The sequence below is a fragment of the Ranitomeya variabilis genome, chromosome 2 (genome assembly GCF_051348905.1).
Source record: "Ranitomeya variabilis isolate aRanVar5 chromosome 2, aRanVar5.hap1, whole genome shotgun sequence".
Taxonomy (NCBI): Eukaryota; Metazoa; Chordata; class Amphibia; order Anura; family Dendrobatidae; genus Ranitomeya; species Ranitomeya variabilis.
The window spans coordinates 425,411,772-425,434,765 of NC_135233.1; the positions used below are offsets into that span (position 1 = coordinate 425,411,772).

Consider the following 22,994-nt stretch of genomic DNA (forward strand, 5'->3'; position numbering starts at 1 on the left):
ATTCAGGAACCGGTCGAAGAACGACCTTATCCTGATGAAGAATCAGGAAAGGTGAACGACATGACAGGGCTACCAACTCGGAGACCCTCCTGATGGATGTAATGGCAATGAGGAAGGCGACCTTCCAAGAGAGAAGGGAAAAAGGCACGTCATGAAGAGGCTCAAAGGGAGCAGCCTGAAGAGCGCCAAGGACCAGGTTAAGGTCCCAAGGGAGGACGGAAAGGAGGGGCGATATGCTCAACTCCCTGTAGAAAAGTCCGAACCTGGTGAATGGAGGAAAGGTCACTCTGGAAGAGAATCGACAGAGCGGACACTTGTCCCTTGAATGTGCTGAGGGATAAGCCCGAATCGAGACCAGACTGGAGGAAACCGAGAAGATCCGGAAGAGAAAAGGACATTGGAAAAACTTCATTGGTTTCGCACCAGCGAAAGAACGCTTTCCAGTACTTATGGTAGATGCGGGAAGAAGCCGGTTTTCTGGCTCTGATCATGGTCTGTATGACCTGGGAAGAGACACCAGAGTTTTATAAGACTGCGGCCTCAACGGCCATGCCATTAAACTCAGCGACAGAGAACTCTGGTGGTAGAGAGGTCCCTGCGAGAGGAGATCTGACCGATCCGGGAGTCTCCAAGGAGTGTCCGCGAGCATGTTTACGAGCTCGGCGTACCACGGCCGCCTTGGCCAGTCCGGCGCTATCAGTATGACTGGAATCCCTTCCAACTTGATCTTCTTTACCACCCTTGGAATCAAGGGGAGGGGTGGGAACAGGTAGGGAAACTGAAACTGGGACCATGGAATTACCAGAGCGTCGTGGCCGACGGCAAGAGGATCCCGGGACCTGGCGACAAACTGAATGACCTTGTGGTTCATCCGGGACGCCATAAGATCGACGTCTGGTGTACACCAGCGGAGGCAAATTTGATTGAAGACTGCGGGGTGGAGAGACCACTCGCCCGCTGCAAGGCCCTGGCGACTGAGAAAGTCGGCTGCCCAGTTTTCGACCCCGGGGATATGAACGGCTGATATGGCCGGAACGTGGCGTTCTGCCCACCGAAGAATCTTTGCCACTTCTGCCATTACTTGAGTCCCGCCCAGGTGGTTTAAGTACGCCACGGCCGTGGCGTTGTCCGACTGGATGCGGACGGGAAGATTCGACAGAAGAGACTGCCAGCGGATTAACGCAAGGAAGATTGCCCTGATCTCCAGAAGGTTGATGGGAAGGAGAGCATCCTGGGTGGTCCAACGGCCCTGAGCCGTGTGTTGTCGGAAGACTGCTCCCCACCCGAGAAGGCTGGCATCGGTGGTGATGACCTTGCCACTGAAGGGGAAGAAATGATCTTCCTCTCAGGAGAGAGGAGGACAACGTCCACCAAGTTAGGGACTGACGGACCTGGAGAGGAAGGTGGACGGGACGGTCCAGGGAGTCCAAGGACCTGTTCCAGGTGGATAGGAGGAATAGTTGGAGGGGGCAGGTGTGGAACTGGGCGAAAGGAACAGCCTCCATGGAGGCCACCATCTTTCCCAGGACTCCCATGCAGAAACGAAGTGACTGAGGGGCTGGGCGTTTGAGAAGGCGGACCGCCTTGAGGAGTACTGAGAACTTGTCCTCTGGGAGGAAGACCCGAGCTAAGTTCGTGTCGAACACCATGCCCAGGAAGGACAATCGTTGGGATGGAATCAGAGAGGATTTGGTCCGGTTGATAATCCAGCCGAGACAGGTCAGGGTGTCCAGGGAGACCTGGAGACTGTGGGCACAGTCTAGACGAGAGAACCCCTTGATCAACAGATCGTCCAGGTAGGGGATAACGAGGATCCCCCTGGAACAAAGGATGGCCATGACCGCCGCCATGATTTTGGTGAAGACCCTGGGGGCAGACGCTAAACCGAAGGGGAGAGCCGTGAACTGGTAGTGATTGTCCCCGACAGCAAACCGAAGGAATCTCTGATGCCGTACGCAGATGGGGACATGAAGGTACGCATCTTGGATGTCGACCGAGCAGAGGAACTCCCCGAGTTCCATGGCGGCGATCACTGACCGCAGGGATTCCATTCTGAAGTGGCGAGGTCGGACGTGGCGGTTCAGAAGCTTCAAATCCAGGATAGGGCGAAGAGACCCGTCCTGCTTTGGGACTACAAAAAGGTTCGAGTAGAACCCGCAAAAACGGTCTTCGGAAGGAACGGGAATTACGACTCCGGCGGCGACCAGAGACGTTATGGCTTGAAGCAAGCCGGGTAAATGGGACGGTTGCTTTGGGGGGCGAGAGAGAAAGAAGCGATTTTCCGGGGGGGGGGGGGTTTAGAAAATTCGATCTTGTACCCGGAGGTGATAATCACTCTGATCCAGGCGTCGCTGATCACTGACAGCCAGGTGTCTTTGAAGAGAAGAAGCCTGCCTCCCACCCTGGAAAGACTCCCAGGTGGGGGTGACCCGTCACTTGGAACGGTATCTGTTGGAACGGGGTCCGGAAGACCTGGGAGGTGGAGCCCTGGATCTCCACATGGGAGCTGGCTTGTAAGAGGGTTTTCTACGTTCACCCGTGGTAGCGGGTCGCTCTTGTTGCGAAGAGGAATCTGAGGCTGCAAACGGACGAAAGCGGGCGAAATGTTCGAGGAGCCTTTGGGTTAAAGAAGCATTTTGGCTTGGACTGGGGGAGAGAGGTACTCTTGCCCCCAGTCGCGTCTGAGATAATTTCATCCAGACGAGCGCCAAAAAGCCTGGAACCTTGAAACGCCAAGTTGGTGAGAGACTTTTTGGAAGTAGCATCTGCATTCCATGCTTTGAGCCAAAGAATGCGGCGCATAGCGACAATGTTGCTGCTTGCCCTGGCTGAACAGGCTGCTGCATCTAAGGAGGCAATGAGAAGGTATTTCCCTGCGTGGTTAATCTGGTCGGCGAGGTCAGCCAGCTCGGTAGGGGAGGCCGAAGCCAAAATGCCTCGGCGGAGAATCTTGGCCCAGGCAGATAAGGCCTTAGCCACCCATGTGGAAGCAAAGCTGGGGCAGAGGGAAGCACCCGTTGCCTCAAAAGCTGATTTGGCCAGCGCCTCAATTTGTCTGTCCGATGCTTCCTTAAGCGACGCGCCGTCCGGTAAGGAGAGAACAGTCTTGGAGGAAAGACGGGAGATCGGTGGATCGACCTTGGGAGATTCAGCCCACTTGGAGAGAAGATGAGCGCTAAAGGGATAGAGCACGTCCACATGTTTTCTACCCGAAAAACGTTTTTCAGGATGTTCCCAGTGTTTAGACAGGGTAGACTCAAACTCCTCATGGGTAGGAAAGGAGCGAGAGGGACGCTTCACCCGCTTAAAGGAGACAGAGGAAACCTGTGGGGAAACCTCGTCTTGTTTTAGTTTGAGGGTTAGCGATATAGCCGAAATAAGACTATCTACGACAGCCTGCATGCTAGAAGTCTGGTCTGAATCGGAGTCAGAACCGGACTGGGAATCCACATCAGACCCAATGTCCTCCTCCAAAGAGGGGAATTGGGAGGAGGAGAGCAGCTTGAGCGCTGCGGAGGGACCTGGAGAACCAGACGAAGAGCCAGACAGAGTCCTCTTTCTAGAGCGGCTGGCTGATTTGTCTCCCTGTGGTTCAGGGTCAGGTGCGGCCGACTCACCATGGAAGACGGTCGGAGCGCTGGTGGCTGAAGGCTGTGGAAGACGTTCAAGCGCCTGGACCAGGGACTGAGATACCTTAGTCAAATCAGAGACCGACTGCGAGATAGCAACGGCCCACTCAGGGGGAGGGAGAGCCCCCCATCCCGAGATTCGGAAGCTTCCTGCGGGGCAGACATGGCAGGAGGACTGCAGGACTGGCAGAGAGGCGACGATTGGCCTACAGACCACTTTATCTTACAACGAGCACAGGCGTAGTGAGTTATGGTAGGTTTGGTAAGGGAGGCTCCAGAAGAGTTGGACATAAGGATATTCTGCAGCACTATACTACAGAAAAGACTAAGGGGCCTACAGTGGTATGGATAATACCAGGGAGGGGCCAATATAGCGTCGCAATCCTACCGCACCGCACAGCAGAGTTGTCTGTGTCCCCCAACACACGATGTCTCCTGTGCACGGAGCTGCTGAAGCAGGAAGTGCCAGCAGAGAAGAAGGGGCAGTGCTGTACTGAGAGGAATAAGCCAAGGCTCCTGATAGGGCCGCACTGAAAGGGAAGGGTGTGCCCGGGATGGAAAAACCCTGAGTGGAGGAGGAAAAAAGCGCCGAAAAAGGAGGGGGCGTGGTCTATCGGAGGGGGCGTGGCCGGCCGCAGCGTGAAAGTAAAAAACGGCCGTGACTGTGTGAAAGCACTGTACATTTAGACAGGGAAATACTGCTGCGGGGGAGCGGCTGCTGAAGCGCTGGTACCTGCATGTTCCGGTTCCACAGGTAGAGGGAGAGAGGATCGACCAGGGGCCCGATGAGAGAGGGGTCGCTGGAACAGAATCCTTCGTCCAGAAGACGGCCTCAACCCCAAAGACATGGGGGAGGGTCACCGCTGGTGACCACCGTCTTCCTCTCAGCCCTCTCCGAGGAGAGGGGTGAGGGGGACTGTTTGGCAAGGACCGCCACCATAAAGACCCTGGAGCACCTGGGAGGGTGACAGGGGATAATGTCCTGCCGGCGGTCTGAGAGCTGCGATGCGGACGACACCACACTGCTCGCTCAGCCGCCCTCCTGGGGAGGCAGGGTGGGAGATTGCACCCCGAAACCCTGAATGCTGTATCTGAAAAAGAAAAGCTAAAACGTTAATAAAAACAACAAAACCTGTAAAGGAATCAAGATTAGCAGCGGATCTGAAGATCCAGGTCCGCCTCCTACAGACACTAAGCACAAACTGAGGTGCTTGGTGCCTGTCGGTGGGTGTATACTGCCGGGGAGGAGCTACGCCTTTTTCCTTTTTTGCATAGTGTCAGCCTCCTAGCAGCAGCAGCATACACCCCATGGTTGTCCTGTGTCCCCCAATGAAGCGATCAAGAAACTCTGTTAGCACAGAAGCATGATATCTCCTTATCCTAGCACACTGAGGATACTCTGTTAGCACAGGAGCTTGATATCTCCTTATCCCAGCACGCTGAGGATACTCTTGTTAGCACAGAAGCATGATATCTCCTTATCCCAGCACGCTGAGGATACTGTTAACACAGGAGTGTGATATCTCATTATCCAAGCACGTTGAGGATACTGTTAGCACAGGAGCGTGATATCTCCTTATCCCAGCACGCTGAGGATACTCTGTTAGCACAGGAGTGTGATATCTCCTTATCCAAGCACGTTGAGGATACTGTTAGCACAGGAGCGTGATATCTCCTTATCCCAGCACGTTGAGGATACTGTTAGCACAGGAGCGTGATATCTCCTTATCCCAGCACGCTGAGGATACTCTGTTAGCACAGGAGTGTGATATCTCCTTATCCAAGCACGTTGAGGATACTGTTAGCACAGGAGCGTGATATCTCCTTATCCCAGCACGCTGAGGATACTCTGTTAGCACAGGAGTGTGATATCTCCTTATCCAAGCACGTTGAGGATACTGTTAGCACAGGAGCGTGATATCTCCTTATCCCAGCACGTTGAGGATACTGTTAGCACAGGAGCGTGATATCTCCTTATCCCAGCACGCTGAGGATACTCTGTTAGCACAGGAGTGTGATATCTCCTTATCCAAGCACGTTGAGGATACTGTTAGCACAGGAGCGTGATATCTCCTTATCCCAGCACGCTGAGGATACTCTGTTAGGACAGGAGTGTGATATCTCCTTATCCAAGCACGTTGAGGATACTGTTAGCACAGGAGCGTGATATCTCCTTATCCCAGCACGCTGAGGATACTCTGTTAGGACAGGAGTGTGGAATCTCCTTATCCCAGCACGCTGAGGATACTCTTAGCACAGGAGCGTGATATCTCCTTATCCCAGCACGCTGAGGATACTCTTAGCACAGGAGCGTGATATCTCCTTATCCCAGCACGCTCGCTCATCACTATGTATAATTCCTGGACATCTCTCATCATAACGAAGTCTTTCCCTTGTGACTCTCACCCGCACACAATCGGCTCCGGTCGTCGTCTGTTCTTCATTTTTTTCATCTGTAAAAGTTTTCTCCAAAATGAGGAAAGTGAAGAATCCGATGATCACCCACAGGCCGAGGAGACGCTGCTGCTGGAGGGACTGAGCGCTGCCTGCCGGGAGGAGGAATCAGATTATACACGGGAACCGGCCGGAGGATGGGGGCACGGGAGCCGGCCGGTGGGTGGGCACGGGAGTCGGCCGGAGGGTGGGGGGGCATGGGAGCCGGCCGGAGGGTGGGGGGGGGGGGGCACGGGAGCCGGCCGGAGGGTGGGGGGGGCACGGGAACAGGCCGGAGGGGGGGGGGGGGGGGGGATACCTGTATGATTGAAGGAGTGATGTGCAAGCAGCGGGCTGACAGCAGCGGTGCGCCCCACTCCACCCAGGATGTCTAGGACTTTTGCCCCCTTTTCGCTGCACAGGGGTAACACAGGCCTGTGTTTCATGTGATCGTCACTACTGACACATGCTGCATGTTCACACATTCTCACCTGCCGCTCGCTCGCACCGGTCGGGTACCGACGTGCAGGCACACGTCCGCAGTCACCAGTCTATCACATAAACTCTTTTGTCTGAGATTAAGATTTGTAGGAGTAAATGCAAGATATTTCCCCACTTATAAAATGAGCACCAGGTAGTTGAGTGCACGGCCCGCACCTAGGGGGGCGCAATACCGATCACTTCAACAGGGGAATGCTGCGATACAGAAAAGCAAAACTTATTAACCCTTCCAGCATAATAATCTGTATTACATAGAGCAGTTTCAGGACTCCGTAAGAAGCTCTGTGGGGCATCGCTGACTAGTGGTGGTCCTGTAGAAGCCTGTTAAAGGGGATTCTCCAATCATCTTTCACCATTAAAATACGGGTTGGGGACGGCGTGTGACCGCTGCGTCATGACTGTGGCCAGTGATTGGCTGCAGCAATTACACACCATCCATCCACCATAAGGGACCCCGAGCAGCAGTACAGGGGATCAGTACGTGAGTATATGGGTTTGTTTTGTATATTTTACACCATGCTGGGGCCATTTTTATGAAAGGGGGGGGGGGGGGGGATATCCTCTTATAACACAAGTTAATTAACAACCGCTGCCAAATCTTCCCTTCACTGCACCGCACACTCAGGCAGCAGCTTCCGCACAGACTGGAGAGGTGGCGGCGCCCGGGGGGCTCACATACCTGTGGTGGCGCTGCAGGTGTATGCCCAGGCCTCCGGCAGGAGATGAACAAACACGTCGCCCAATAAACCACCAATGGCAAAACTCAGCAGCTGCTTCAGCCTCTTGGCGCCTTCTGGAAATGGAAACTCTGAATAAATGTCCTTTACCGAGAATGAATGGAGGCAGTGATAAGTGGCGGCTGCGGAGGTCGGCGCAGGGGAATGTGCGGCGGTCACACAAGGAGCACTCACACGGGGAAGATGACGTCGGGATTTCATCTAGTCATCGCCGGGTCACAGCAGAACCATCCACATTAACCCCTTCCCTCCGCAGCCAATTTTCATCTTAATAAATCTGTTTTTTTCCTCCAGTTCTCCCAAGACCCAGAACTTTCTTTATTTTTCTATCCGGGCTTGTATTTTTCAGGACGAGTAGAGTTGTGGCATTATGTGCTTGTATTTATGACAAACTTTTGTTAAAAAAAAAAATTGCTGTCAGCACTTTCTGGGCGCTATAACTTCTCTATTGTCTGGTCAATAACACTTAAAGGGGATGGATCTTTTTGCGGTGCGAGCTGTAGTTTTTATCATCATCATTTTAGGGTACAATTTCTTTATTTCTTTTTCTGTAGAATGCAAAATACCCCCCAGCTTTCCCCCCCCCCCCACCAAAAAAAAAACAAAACAAACAAACAAAAAAAAAAAACAGAAATTCCGCAGTTTTGCAAAAAAAAATTGTGTTCACTGTCAGGAATAAATGTTATATTTATTTTAGTTTTTATTTAAGTTCTAGGAATAAGGGAGAATTTTTTTAATTTAAATTAATTATTTTTAATTATTTTTTTACGTTATTTTTGGGCATGACCGGCGCTCAGTTGATCGCTTGTGCACTGCAGAAATTGTCATTTATTGTAAAATCTGACGCTTGTCTATGAAGCCCGGTGACAGGACAAGCGCCAAATGCTGCAATCTGTATAACACAGCCGGCACCCGCAGTGTACAGAGGGGGCATATCCCCTGAGCCCACCACAGAGTTAGAAAAACATGGCGACTTTCTCTGCACTGGGACGTGATCGGCTGACTAAAAGCACTAAGCGATGTCCGAGTCGCACATTGGGGTTTTTCTGACCAAACACAGTTTTTAGGGTCTAGTTTGAGGACTGACAAGTCCCATAAAAAGGACCGAACAGCTCCTGATTGCTGTGGTAAATGCACCTCACGAAATAACACTTCTGGAGCATCGTCTCTTGTAACTCCGCACCGTGACTCTGCTGTTCTACTAGATTGATTAATTGGATGGTAAGATTTCCCTGTAGAATGACGGGCGTCCCTACAGGGTCTGACAGTGTCGCACTGAATGCACAGACTGTACTGACAATGGGAATGGTAACAAGATGTTTCCAGGAGGAATAACAGAGTAACAAGACAACCAAGAGCTTCCATGATGGAGGCTGAGAGTTTACTGAACTTGTCGCTCTGCTCGTACCTTCAGATCTGAGCGTAGCGCCTGCCTCAACGGGAATCACCAGTAACGGAAGCACCCCGCTGAGCCCCACCAGCAACGAGCCAATCAGAGAGCAGATCCAGGCGTCCAGAGCGGAGGTGTTGGCATTTTCACAGGCACGGCTTCCTGGGGTACAGGCAGCGCTGAGGTGGAGCCCCCCACATGCAAAGAGCAGCCAGGGCAGAATCCTGACCCACATCATCCTGCAGGAAGAGGAACAAGACCAGAAGTAAAGATTAAAAGTTAGAGGAATGGTGGGCCGACGAGGCTTCAACTGAGGGGCGACACTGTGGGGTGCAACACTATGTGCCCTAAAACTGCATGGGAAGCAAGGGGAGTGCTCAGTAACATGAACCAGTCACCCAGCAGAGCGCAAGCTCCACTGCCGAGCCACCGCGTAACCCGTCACCGGGGCGGCCCATGGGGTGCAAAACTGTCCCACTGAGCAACACCATGGGGTGCAGAACAGTCCCACTGAGCAACACCATGGGGTGCAGAACAGTCCCACTGAGCAACACCATGGGGTGCAGAACAGTCCCACTGAGCAACACCATGGGGTGCAGAACAGTCCCACTGAGCAACACCTTGGGCGCAGAACTGTCCCACTGAGCAACACCATGGGGCGCAGAACTGTCCCACTGAGCAACACCATGGGGCGCAGAACTGTCCCACTGAGCAACACCATGGGGCGCAGAACTGTACCGTCCACTCCTCGGCAAGCCCCCCCCGCGTCCACTCCTCGGCAAGCCCCCCCCCCGCGTCCACTCCTCGGCAAGCCCCCCCCCCCCCCGCGTCCACTCCTCGGCAAGCGGAGTGCCTTTCGTACCTGCACATCCTCTCCCCCACACCCGTGTGTCCTCCCCTTCGTACCTGCACATCCTCTCCCCCACGCCCGTGTGTTCTCCCTTTCGTACCTGCACATCCTCTCCCCCACGCCCGTGTGTTCTCCCTTTCGTACCCGCACATCCTCTCCCCCACGCCCGTGTGTTCTCCCTTTCGTACCTGCACATCCTCTCCCCCACACCCGTGTGTCCTCCCCTTCGTACCTGCACATCCTCTCCCCCACGCCCGTGTGTTCTCCCTTTCGTACCTGCACATCCTCTCCCCCACGCCCGTGTGTTCTCCTTTTCGTACCCGCACATCCTCTCCCCCACGCCCGTGTGTTCTCCCTTTCGTACCCGCACATCCTCTCCCCCACGCCCGTGTGTTCTCCCTTTCGTACCTGCACATCCTCTCCCCCACACCCGTGTGTTCTCCCTTTCGTACCTGCACATCCTCTCCCCCACGCCCGTGTGTTCTCCCTTTCGTACCTGCACATCCTCTCCCCCACGCCCGTGTGTTCTCCTTTTCGTACCCGCACATCCTCTCCCCCACGCCCGTGTGTACTCCTCTTCTTACCCGCACATCCTCTCCCCCACGCCCGTGTGTTCTCCCTTTCGTACCTGCACATCCTCTCCCCCACGCCCGTGTGTTCTCCCTTTCGTACCTGCACATCCTCTCCCCCACGCCCGTGTGTTCTCCTTTTCGTACCCGCACATCCTCTCCCCCACGCCCGTGTGTACTCCTCTTCTTACCCGCACATCCTCTCCCCCACACCCGTGTGTCCTCCCCTTCGTACCTGCACATCCTCTCCCCCACGCCCGTGTGTTCTCCCTTTCGTACCTGCACATCCTCTCCCCCACGCCCGTGTGTTCTCCTTTTCGTACCCGCACATCCTCTCCCCCACGCCCGTGTGTTCTCCCTTTCGTACCCGCACATCCTCTCCCCCACGCCCGTGTGTTCTCCCTTTCGTACCTGCACATCCTCTCCCCCACACCCGTGTGTTCTCCCTTTCGTACCTGCACATCCTCTCCCCCACGCCCGTGTGTTCTCCCTTTCGTACCTGCACATCCTCTCCCCCACGCCCGTGTGTTCTCCTTTTCGTACCCGCACATCCTCTCCCCCACGCCCGTGTGTTCTCCCTTTCGTACCCGCACATCCTCTCCCCCACGCCCGTGTGTTCTCCCTTTCGTACCTGCACATCCTCTCCCCCACACCCGTGTGTTCTCCCTTTCGTACCTGCACATCCTCTCCCCCACGCCCGTGTGTTCTCCCTTTCGTACCTGCACATCCTCTCCCCCACGCCCGTGTGTTCTCCTTTTCGTACCCGCACATCCTCTCCCCCACGCCCGTGTGTACTCCTCTTCTTACCTGCACATCCTCTCTGCTAATCATCCTCTCCCCATACCCGCACCGCTACTAATCCTCCTTCCACACTTCTGCTGGTAACGAGGCTCCGGGGATCACATTTCTTGCTGTCACCTTACATAACAGATCACCACTTGCACCTCCAGGACATTATAAACACGTCAGATACATTAATGCACACACCCAGCACCGGAATATTAGCATGCAATAATCCGGGCCCGCAGGCCCCAAATCCACCGTCATTCCAGGGCAGGGCGCATTCACAGCGTTCTACACGGGAGACTTTCGGGATCTCAGTAAAACACAGAAGATTTTGCGCTTCATGTAGGAAATTTAGAAAAACACAGACAGAAAAACATGCAAAAATGCAGGGATCAACAAGTATAACAATTTTTATTAGTTACAAGTCCTTAAACAGCACGCTATCAATATTAAAAACATTTAAAAAACATACAATAGAACAATTACCCAAGAAGACTAATCCTTCACAAGAGACCTGAAATCCTACAGAAAATACCTCTATAATCACAAAACGTCCTGAGCTTGTAGCTATACCAAGAAAATGCTGACCAATACCAGCCCCAAAATACAACAGGTGCAAATAACTAAGGCTTCTTTCACACTAGCGTCGGGCTCGGTCCGTCGCAGTATGTCGGGCCGAGGTCACCGACGCTAGCGTTGTCTCTGCCGCACAACGGGGGCAGCGGATGCATTTTTCCAGCGCATCTGCTGCCCCATTGTGAGGTGCGGGGAAGTGCGGGGAGGTGGGGGCGGAGTTCCGGCCGCACATGCGCGGTCGGAAAAAGCGGACCGTCGGGAGCAAAAAACGTTACATGTAACGTTTTTGCTCCCGACGGTCCGCCACAACACGGCGCAACCGTCGCACGACGGTTGCGACGTGTGTCAATGCGTCGCAAATGCGTCGCTAATGTTAGTCAATGCAGAAAAAAACGCATCCTGCAAGCACTTTTGCAGGATGCGTTTTTTCGGCAAAATGACGCATTGCGACGTATTGCAGTTAACGCTAGTGTGAAAGTAGCCTAAGTGTATATTATGACACAAGCAATCCAATGATTTGCCAAAAAGATATACTCACAAGCCACAGGACACAAAATACAAGTATACTGCTACTCATTAGAGCCTGTAGTTACCAGAGTATGATCCCAATAGACATGCTCATAGTTGATCGATTCGCTGAGATAAAAGAGGTCATAAGGAAATCAGCCCCCTTGTGGCCCACCCAACGCGTATCGTCACACTAGTGACTTCATCAGGGGTAATGGTAGTGTGCTGATTCATGGATCCTAAATTTTATAGTACTTACTAATGAGAAGATCTAGTACAGCTGCCAAGAATTGGTAATTGTTCTATTGTATGTTTTTTAAATGTTTTTAATATTGATAAGTGTGCTGTTTAAGGACTTGTAACTAATAAAAATTGTTATACTTGTTGATCCCTGCATTTTTGCATGTTTTTCTTTCTGTGTTTTTCTATGAGTCATATTTGACATGCAGCAGGTTGAACACATGGATTATTATAGATGGTGCCCTCTACCTAGTAGTTTCCTCATGTAGGAAATTTGATACAAGAGAAAATAAATGCAAAATAAAGCAAAGTGAGACAATAGACCTGACGGCTGCTCCAGTGTGGTGCCATCAGATAACCAGGAGCACAGCTCACACCCGCAGCTGCTATGGCGACACCGGCCACCTCCTGTGCCAGTTATAAAGTCTCTCCCAGGGTCACATGACTGGTAACGTATCGAGAACACGATATAATGAATGTATGATCTCCAGCAGGGCCCTTCACGTGTGGCTCATGGATGTCTGGCATACACCAGGGGCATTATCATTATATAAGGGGGCACCATCACTCTATAAGGGGGGGCACCCAGGGCATCACTACTACATAAAAGGGCAATCAAGACGTCAGTACTGTATACTGGGGCTTCATTACTGTATACGGGGAACTCGTGGTGTCATTACTGTATATGGGGAACTAGGGGCGTCATTACTGTATATGGGGCACATTACTTTATACAGGGAACTCGGGGCACTACTGTAAACGGGGCACATTACTGTATATAGAGGAACTCGGGGCACATTACTGTATATAGAGGAACTCGGGGCACATTACTGTATATAAGGGCATCATTACTGTATACGAGGGAACTTGGGGTACATTACTGTATATAGAGGAACTCGGGGCACATTACTGTATATAAGGGCATCATTACTGTATACGAGGGAACTCGGGGTACATTACTGTACACGGGGCACATTAAGGGGGAACTTGGGGCGTCATTATTGTATGAGGAGGCACTTGGGGCGTCATTACTGTATACGGGGGAACATTACTGTATACGGGGGCACATTACTGTATACGGGGGCACATTACTGTATATAAGGGAATCATTACTGTATACGAGGGAACTCGGGGCACATTACTGTTTAAGGGGGAACTCGATGCACATTACTGTATATGGGGGAACTCAGGGTATCATTACTGTATACGGGGGCACATTACTGTATATGGGGGAATCATTACTGTATACGAGGGAACTCGGGGCTCATTACTGTACATGGGGCACATTACTGTTTAAGGGGGAACCCGAGGCACATTACTGTATATGGGGGAACTCGGGGTATCATTACTGTATACGGGGGCACATTAAGTATATGGGGGCACATTACTGTATATAGGGGCACTCGGGGCGCATTACTGTATATAAGGGAATCATTACTGTATACGAGGGAACTCGGAGCACATTACTGTACACGGGGCACATTACTGTATGTGGGGGAACTCGGGGCGTCATTACTGTATGAGGAGGCACTTGGGGCGTCATTACTGTATACGGGGGAACTCGGGGCACATTACTGTATATGGGGCAACTCGGGGTATCATTACTGTATATGGGGGAACTCGGGGTATCATTACTGTATATGGGGGCACATTACTGTATATGGGGGCACATTACTGTATATGGGGGAATCATTACTGTATACGAGGGAACTCGGGGCTCATTACTGTACACGGGGCACATTACTGTTTAAGGGGGAACCTGAGGCACATTACTGTATATGGGGGAACTCGGGGTATCATTACTGTATATGGGGGCACATTAAGTATATGGGGGCACATTACTGTATATAGGGGCACTCGGGGCGCATTACTGTATATAAGGGAATCATTACTGTATACGAGGGAACTCGGAGCACATTACTGTACACGGGGCACATTACTGTATGTGGGGGAACTCGGGGCGTCATTACTGTATGAGGAGGCACTTGGGGCGTCATTACTGTATACGGGGGAACTCGGGGCACATTACCTTATATGGGGCAACTCGGGGTATCATTACTGTATATGGGGGCACATTACTGTATATGGGGGAAATCGGGGCATCATTACTGTATATGGGGGCACATTACTGTTTATGGGTGAACTCGGGGCGTCATTACTGTATGAGGAGGCACTTGGGGCGTCATTACTGTATATAAGGGCATGATTTCTGTATACGGGGGACCTCAGGGCGTCATTACTGTATATGGGGGAACTCGGGGCATCATTACTGTATTTTTGCTACTCCAAAGTTGCTGAGACTTGTAGTTCTACAGAAACAAAAATAAGAGTGAAGCAGAGTGAAGTTTGCACGTTATCAGGTTTGCTGGGGCTTATAGTCCCTCATTCATACTGGCCTAGGGATGTTACGTGAGGAATGCCAGGCATGCTGTTACTTGCAGTCCACCTCCAGCTGCATGCACTGCCCCCCAGACCCGCACTGCAGCCACTTCTCACCCCCAAACCCGCACAAATCCCCGCCATACATACCAGAATAAATCACGGTCCAGCTCTCGGTTCTCCGCTGGTTCCCGGCCATCCCCGTCCTCCTCCTCCCAACTCCCCGCCCCTCAGCCTTAGCCACGTGTCACCTCCCCCGGAACCATTACGTCATGCCTCCGGCGTCCGGCGGGAAGCATTCCACTGAGCACTTCCGGCTGCGTAAGAGGCCACAGGGGAATGTAAATAAAGTGGAACGCATTCAGCTTCGGATGAGCAGGTCTGTTGTGCTGACATCTTGTGGACAGTATGGTAACTGCAGTGACTGGAAATCGTCCATTATTGGGATGTTTTTCTTCTGTGTGGAGCCATGAAGAGGATTAGGCCGGGGTCACACTAGAGAGGAATAGGGCCGAGTGCTTTGTGAGAAAACATTGCATAGCACCTGGACCAATGTTAATCTATGGGGAAGCTCACATCACCGTTTTTTTTTCCTCGGGCGTAGTCTACGTGCAAGTGAAATCACAGCAAGCTGCGATTGTGCGCGTATATCAGCCGAGTCTTGCTACTGCTAGTCTATGGCTGGAGTCACACGCAATGTATAAAAAATCTGTCCGATTTTGTCTGCCGAGAATCGCACAAATGTTCTCCGTATGGTGATCCGTATCTCATCCGTGTGCAATGCCAGGATGTGTTTTTTTCTCAAAAAAAGTATCTGTGTGTCATTCATATGTCATCCGTATGGTGAGATTTTCTCACACACTTGCAAAATGAGCAAATAATGGCTGAGCGTTTCCTGTCACCCGCCCAATGCCTGAGAATTTCTCGCAGGTCACACACATGGTCCGTGTGCTATGCGATTTTTTCTCACCCCCATAGACTTGCATTGGCATTTCTCAGCTGAGATACGCCGACAATCGCAGCATGCTCCGAGTTCACTCGCAAGTATAATACGGACGAGAAAAAAACGGATGATGGGAACTGCCCATAGATTAACATTGGGCCGAGTGCTATGCCATTTTTTATCGCTTAGCACTCGTCCGTATTACGCTGTAGTGTGACCTCGGCCTATGGGTGAGAGAAAAAACGCACAGCACTCGGAGCATGCAACTGCTGTCCGTCTTTTACGCATCGGTGTCCTTTGAAAAGCCGGTAATTCATGTGCCGCATACAGTAATATCACACTGACAGGTTAGAATAGATATATACACATAGAATATATATATATACACATGTCAGGAACACACACATATACAGTATATACAGTGCCTACAAGTAGTATTCAACCCCCTGCAGATTTAGCAGGTTTACACATTTGGAATTAACTTGGCATTGTGACATTTGGACTGTAGATCAGCCTGGAAGTGTGAAATGCACTGCAGCAAAAAAGAATGTTATTTCTTTGTTTATTTTTTTTTTAATTGTGAAAAGTCTTTTCAGAGGGTCATTTATTATTCAACCCCTCAACCCCCCAGAATTCTGTTTGATTCCCCTAAAGTATTAAGAAGTAGTTCAGTCACAAAGAACAATGAGCTTCACATGTTTGGATTAATTATCTCTTTTCTGACTATTTAAGACCCTCCCCAAACTTGTGAACAGCACTCATACATGGTCAACATGGGAAAGACAAAGGAGCATTCCAAGGCCATCAGAGACAAGATCGTGGAGGGTCACAAGGCTGGCAAGGGGTACAAAACCCTTTCCAAGGAGTTGGGCCTACCTGTCTCCACTGTTGGGAGCATCATCCGGAAGTGGAAGGCTTATGGAACTACTGTTAACCTTCCACGGCCTGGACAGCCTTTGAAAGTTTCCTCCCGTGCCGAGGCCAGGCTTGTCCGAAGAGTCAAGGCTAACCCAAGGACAACAAGGAAGGAGCTCCGGGAAGATCTCATGGCAGTGGGGACATTGGTTTCAGTCAATACCATAAGTAACGTACTCCACCGCAATGGTCTCCGTTCCAGACGAGCCCGTAAGGTACCTTTACTTTCAAAGCGTCATGTCAAGGCTCGTCTACAGTTTGCTCATGATCACTTGGAGGAATCTGAGACTGACTGGTTCAAGGTTCTCTGGTCTGATGAGACCAAGATCGAGATCTTTGGTGCCAACCACACACGTGACGTTTGGAGACTGGATGGCACTGCATACGACCCCAAGAATACCATCCCTACAGTCAAGCATGGTGGTGGCAGCATCATGCTGCGGGGCTGTTTCTCAGCCAAGGGGCCTGGCCATCTGGTCCGCATCCATGGGAAGATGGATAGCACGGCCTACCTGGAGATTTTGGCCAAGAACCTCCGCTCCTCCATCAAGGATCTTAAGATGGGTCGTCATTTCATCTTCCAACAAGACAACGACCCAAAGCACACAGCCAAGAAAACCAAGGCCTGGTTCAAGAGGCAAAAAATCAAGGTGTTGCAGTGGCCTAGTCAGTCTCCTGACCTTAACCCAATTGAAAACTTGTGGAAGGAGCTCAAGATTAAAGTCCACATGAGACACCCAAAGAACCTAGATAACTTGGAGAAGATCTGCATGGAGGAGTGGGCCAAGATAACTCCAGAGACCTGTGCCGGCCTGATCAGGTCTTATAAAAGACGATTATTAGCTGTAATTGCAAACAAAGGTTATTCCACAAAATATTAAACCTAGGGGTTGAATAATAATTGACCCACACTTTTATGTTCAAAATTTATAAAAATTTAAATGAGCAACAAAACTTTTTGGTTTGTAAGATTTATGCATCTGTTAATAAATCCTGCTCTTGTTTGAAGTTTGAAGGCTCTAACTTATTTGCATCTTATTAAACCTGCTAAATCTGCAGGGGGTTGAATACTACTTGTAGGCATCGTATGTATTTATATTGAACAGAAAGATAGAAGAAAAGCCAGTAATTCATGTGCGCATACAGTAAAATCACACTGACAGGTTATAATAGAATAGATATATACACATATTATATATATATATATATATATATATATATATATATATATATACACTCACCGGCCACTTTATTAGGTACACCATGCTAGTAACGGGTTGGACCCCCTTTTGCCTTCAGAACTGACTCAATTCTTCGTGGCATAGATTCAACAAGGTGCTGGAAGCATTCCTCAGAGATTTTGGTCCATATTGACATGATGGCATCACACAGTTGCCGCAGATTTGTCGGCTGCACATCCCAAAGATGCTCCATACAAGGCAGGATGGATCCATGCTTTCATGTTGTTTACGCCAAATTCTGACCCTACCATCCGAATGTCGCAGCAGAAATCGAGACTCATCAGACCAAGCAACGTTTTTCCAATCTTCTACTGTCCAATTTCGATGAGCTTGTACAAATTGTAGCCTCAGTTTCCTGTTCTTAGCTGAAAGGAGTGGTACCCGGTGTGGTCTTCCGCTGCTGTAGCCCATCTGCCTCAAAGTTCGACGCACTGTGCGTTCAGAGATGCTCTTAGGCCTACCTTGGTTGTAACGGGTGGAGATTTGAGTCACTGTTGCCTTTCTATCAGCTCGAACCAGTCTGCCCATTCTCCTCTGACCTCTGGCATCAACAAGGCATTTCCGCCCACAGAACTGCCGCTCACTGGATTTTTTTTCTTTTTCGGACCATTCTCTGTAAACCCTAGAGATGGTTGTGCGTGAAAATCCCAGTAGATCAGCAGTTTCTGAAATACTCAGACCAGCCCTTCTGGCACCAACAACCATGCCACGTTCAAAGGCACTCAAATCACCTTTCTTCCCCATACTGATGCTCGGTTTGAACTGCAGGAGATTGTCTTGACCATGTCTACATGGCTAAATGCACTGAGTTGCCGCCATGTGATTGGCTGATTAGAAATTAAGTGTTAACAAGAAGTTGGACAGGTGTACCTAATAAAGTGGCCGGTGAGTGTATATATATATATATATACACACACACATGTCAGGTACACACACATATATATATGTATCTATATTGCACAGATAAAAGAAAAGCCGGCAATTCATCTGCCGGCTTCTGTAAAATCACTGCAGGAGCCGACAAAAGAAACAAAAAAATAATTTGTGTATGATCAGCAAAAAAATCAAGAAGCATGTAAGTTTCGACCACATCTGGGTCTTTTTCAAACAATGCTAGAGTTGATTTTAATTGGCACAACAAATGCTGCACTGTTTAAGGTGCCGGGAATGTGCATGTTTGATGATAATGTCCCTATTGTTTCTTTTGTGGGGTCAATATTTTCATTTATTAAAAGCTTTTGCAAATGATTGGAAGTGCAGCTGTTTAACCTTCGCCTGTTGATCTTTGGCTAGCACCTCCTCCTCTCGGAAAGCTGAGTGCGCCCCCTTACTTGCTTTCTACTATTTTTGGTGGATGCATGCACCAGCAAACAGATGACATGACACACCTTTGTCTATGACAATACCTCTGCAAGCAACATACTTGCAAAAGTCACTGACCCAGGTGACTTCCTGAAGACTCCACTACATGAGCTTGGCACACGAGACTATGAGAAGGAAAAATGCAAGTTAATGTCATATCACCTCCATTCTATCACTCTTGTTGAAAATCATAAACAGAGCCAAATTCCACGAGGCCTGAGATGTAACCTCCGTCCAACTCTTTGCAGAGAAACCCAAATATTGTGAAAAATTCAGACAGATCCTAAATAAATGTTCCTTTGACATAATTCTATTAACTATTGATTTTCTTCAAACAGCAATCAGCGAGACAAAGGCGAAAATCACGTCGATAGAGGAACAATTATCAGCAACACTTTCCAGTACAGAGTGGGACAGCCTGAAGACTATAACGGATCAAGTCATTGAAAAGCACCGTAAACTTCTGCAGGAGAGAAAAAGGTCAAAGTTCCAGCGCGACTCAGAAGATTACGCCCAAGAAAAGGTATATAGATGGAGCAAATTCTCAACACTGGGTACACGCCGAACAAACTACGGCACACGACATGGCTCATTCAGCTCCGGAAGCGAAAGTTCAACTGGCTCCCAGAACCAATACAGTTTCTTAGGCAGAGGACATCCGGGGAGAGACAACTGATGTCCACCGGGAGGAGGTCAGCGCGGAGGTCCAGTTGGAAGCGGAGGAGACAGCAGCACAACAAGGTTGCAGGTAAGACTCCTAACGGTGGTCAACATTTCATCGAACACTCTCAGTCCAACTGAACTAGCGGTCCTCCGCCGAGGCCTCTCCTTCTGTCCCAGATTCAGACTTTAGCAAGATTTGCAACGATTCTTTCGCAACATCAGGCTCAAGACGCATTTTGGACTCCAGGAATCATCCGTTAAGAACAGAACAGCCCCAACCGGGGGAAGTTCTGTTCCTGACTTGTCTATTTCTACTTTAGGTCTTAGAAACATTAGTACTTTCAATCCACCACGTACGAACCATGCAACAGAGACATGCATAGACCTTATACACAGGGATATCTATGACTTCTTAAACTTACAACAAAAGGGTTCCTTTCCAAGGGCCAATAATATATCTCAGTCTGATAAGCTAGCCATTGACTCGCTCAAGAACAATAGGGACATTATTATCAAACATGAAAATTCCCGACACCTTAAGCCGTGCAGCATTTGTTGGGCCAATTAAAATCAACTCTAGCGTTGTTTGAAAAAGACCCAGATGCGGTAGAAACGTTACACGCTTCTTGATTTTTTTGCCGATCACACACAAATAATTTTTTTTTCTTTTGTGGTGTCAATATTTTCATTTATTAAAAACTTTTGAAATTAGGCGAAGTGGGTGGATATTCAGCAGCAGTAGGGAGGAGGAGTTGTCAATCAGGCCAGGTGGGTGGATATTCAGCAGCAGTAGGGAGGAGGAGCACTGAGGAGCTGTCAATCAGGCCAGGTGGGCGGATATTCAGCAGCAGTAGGGAGGAGGAGCACTGAGGAGCTGTCCATCAGGCCAGGTGGGCGGATATTCAGCAGCAGTAGGGAGGAGGAGCACTGAGGAGCTGTCAATCAGGCCAGGTGGGCGGATATTCAGCAGCAGTAGGGAGGAGGAGCACTGAGGAGCTGTCCATCAGGCCAGGTGGGCGGATATTCAGCAGCAGTAGGGAGGAGGAGCACTGAGGAGCTGTCAATCAGGCCAGGTGGGCGGATATTCAGCAGCAGTAGGGAGGAGGAGCACTGAGGAGCTGTCAATCAGGCCAGGTGGGCGGATATTCAGCAGCAGTAGGGAGGAGGAGCACTGAGGAGCTGTCAATCAGGCCAGGTGGGCGGATATTCAGCATCAGTAGGGAGGAGGAGCACTGAGGAGCTGTCAATCAGGCCAGGTGGGCGGATATTCAGCATCAGTAGGGAGGAGGAGCACTGAGGAGCTGTCCATCAGGCCAGGTGGGTGGATATTCAGCAGCAGTAGAGAGGAGGAGCACTGAGGAGCTGTCAATCAGGCCAGGTGGGCGGATATTCAGTAGCAGTAGGGAGGAGGAGCACTGAGGAGCTGTCAATCAGGCCAGGTGAGCGGATATTCAGCAGCAGTAGGGAGGAGGAGCACTGAGGAGCTGTCAATCAGGCCAGGTGGGCGGATATTCAGCATCAGTAGGGAGGAGGAGCACTGAGGAGCTGTCATTCAGGCCAGGTGGGCGGATATTCAGCATCAGTAGGGAGGAGGAGCACTGAGGAGCTGTCAATCAGGCCAGGTGGGCGGATATTCAGCATCAGTAGGGAGGAGGAGCACTGAGGAGCTGTCAATCAGGCCAGGTGGGCGGATATTCAGTAGCAGTAGGGAGGAGGAGCACTGAGGAGCTGTCAATCAGGCCAGGAGGGCGGATATTCAGCAGCAGTAGGGAGGAAGAGGACTGAGGAGCTGTCAATCAGGCCAGGTGGGCGGATATTCAGCAGCAGTAGGGAGGAGGAGCACTGAGGAGCTGTCCATCAGGCCAGGTGGGCGGATATTCAGCAGCAGTAGAGAGGAGGAGCACTGAGGAGCTGTCAATCAGGCCAGGTGGGCGGATATTCAGCAGCAGTAGGGAGGAGGAGCACTGAGGAGCTGTCAATCAGGCCAGGTGGGCGGATATTCAGCATCAGTAGGGAGGAGGAGCACTGAGGAGCTGTCATTCAGGCCAGGTGGGCGGATATTCAGCATCAGTAGGGAGGAGGAGCACTGAGGAGCTGTCAATCAGGCCAGGTGGGCAGATATTCAGCAGCAGTAGGGAGGAGGAGCACTGAGGAGCTGTCAATCAGGCCAGGAGGGCGGATATTCAGCAGCAGTAGGGAGGAAGAGGACTGAGGAGCTGTCAATCAGGCCAAGTGGGCAGATATTCAGCAGCAGTAGGGAGGAGGAGCACTGAGGAGCTGTCAATCAGGCCAGGTGGGCGGATATGCAGCAGCAGTAGGGAGGAGGAGCACTGGGGAGCTGTCAATCAGGCCAGGTGGGTGGATATTCAGCAGCAGTAGGGAGGAGGAGCACTGAGGAGCTGTCAATCAGGCCAGGTGGGCGGATATTCAGCAGCAGTAGGGAGGAGGAGCACTGAGGAGCTGTCAATCAGGCCAGGTGGGCGGATATTCAGCATCAGTAGGGAGGAGGAGCACTGAGGAGCTGTCAATCAGGCCAGGTGGGCGGATATTCAGTAGCAGTAGGGAGGAGGAGCACTGAGGAGCTGTCAATCAGGCCAGGAGGGCGGATATTCAGCAGCAGTAGGGAGGAAGAGGACTGAGGAGCTGTCAATCAGGCCAGGTGGGCGGATATTCAGCAGCAGTAGGGAGGAAGAGGACTGAGGAGCTGTCAATCAGGCCAAGTGGGCAGATATTCAGCAGCAGTAGGGAGGAGGAGCACTGAGGAGCTGTCAATCAGGCCAGGTGGGCGGATATGCAGCAGCAGTAGGGAGGAGGAGCACTGGGGAGCTGTCAATCAGGCCAGGTGGGTGGATATTCAGCAGCAGTAGGGAGGAGGAGCACTGAGGAGCTGTCAATCAGGCCAGGTGGGCGGATATTCAGCAGCAGTAGGGAGGAGGAGCACTGAGGAGCTGTCAATCAGGCAAGGTGGGCAGAGAATCCCGGCATCTGGTGCAGGAAACCTTCCAGAAACAACTTGTTTGGCTTGTGATTTTAGATGGTGCCCAGAAGATTGATCTATAAAGTCAATTCCAATAATTAGATATTTCAGTGTGGATTATGGTAAATTCCAGATAATCTTGGCATTATATTTATGGCTTTGCATCTATAAAATCATAAGAGCCTGGGGTCTCCATTATTGTATTTTGTTGACCCTTCTATATTAGTAAACTGCTAATAAAGCGTGAAAATTGCATGTAATTGTTATATAAGCGAGTGCCCTCCGCTGGGTTCAGA

The 22,994-nt window shown here is 50.7% G+C and overlaps 1 protein-coding gene across 2 annotated transcripts in view; it reads right to left on the reverse strand.

Moving 5' to 3' along the window:
• Positions 1 to 14,860, reverse strand: part of SLC39A13 (solute carrier family 39 member 13) — a 34,542-nt gene extending 19,682 nt beyond the window's left edge. The window contains exons 1-4 of one of the 2 annotated variants that reach the window (XM_077286753.1): positions 14,748 to 14,860; positions 8,709 to 8,929; positions 7,243 to 7,356; positions 6,036 to 6,175 (exon numbers count right to left, since the gene is read on the reverse strand). In XM_077286753.1, the coding sequence (XP_077142868.1) occupies positions 6,036 to 6,175; positions 7,243 to 7,356; positions 8,709 to 8,928 (474 nt within the window). In that variant the 5' untranslated portion in view covers position 8,929; positions 14,748 to 14,860. Of the gene's footprint in view, positions 1 to 6,035; positions 6,176 to 7,242; positions 7,357 to 8,708; positions 8,930 to 10,916; positions 11,012 to 14,747 lie in introns of those variants that run through there. The other variant, XM_077286752.1, reaches the window with a different exon arrangement.
• Positions 14,861 to 22,994: the final 8,134 nt, after the last annotated feature.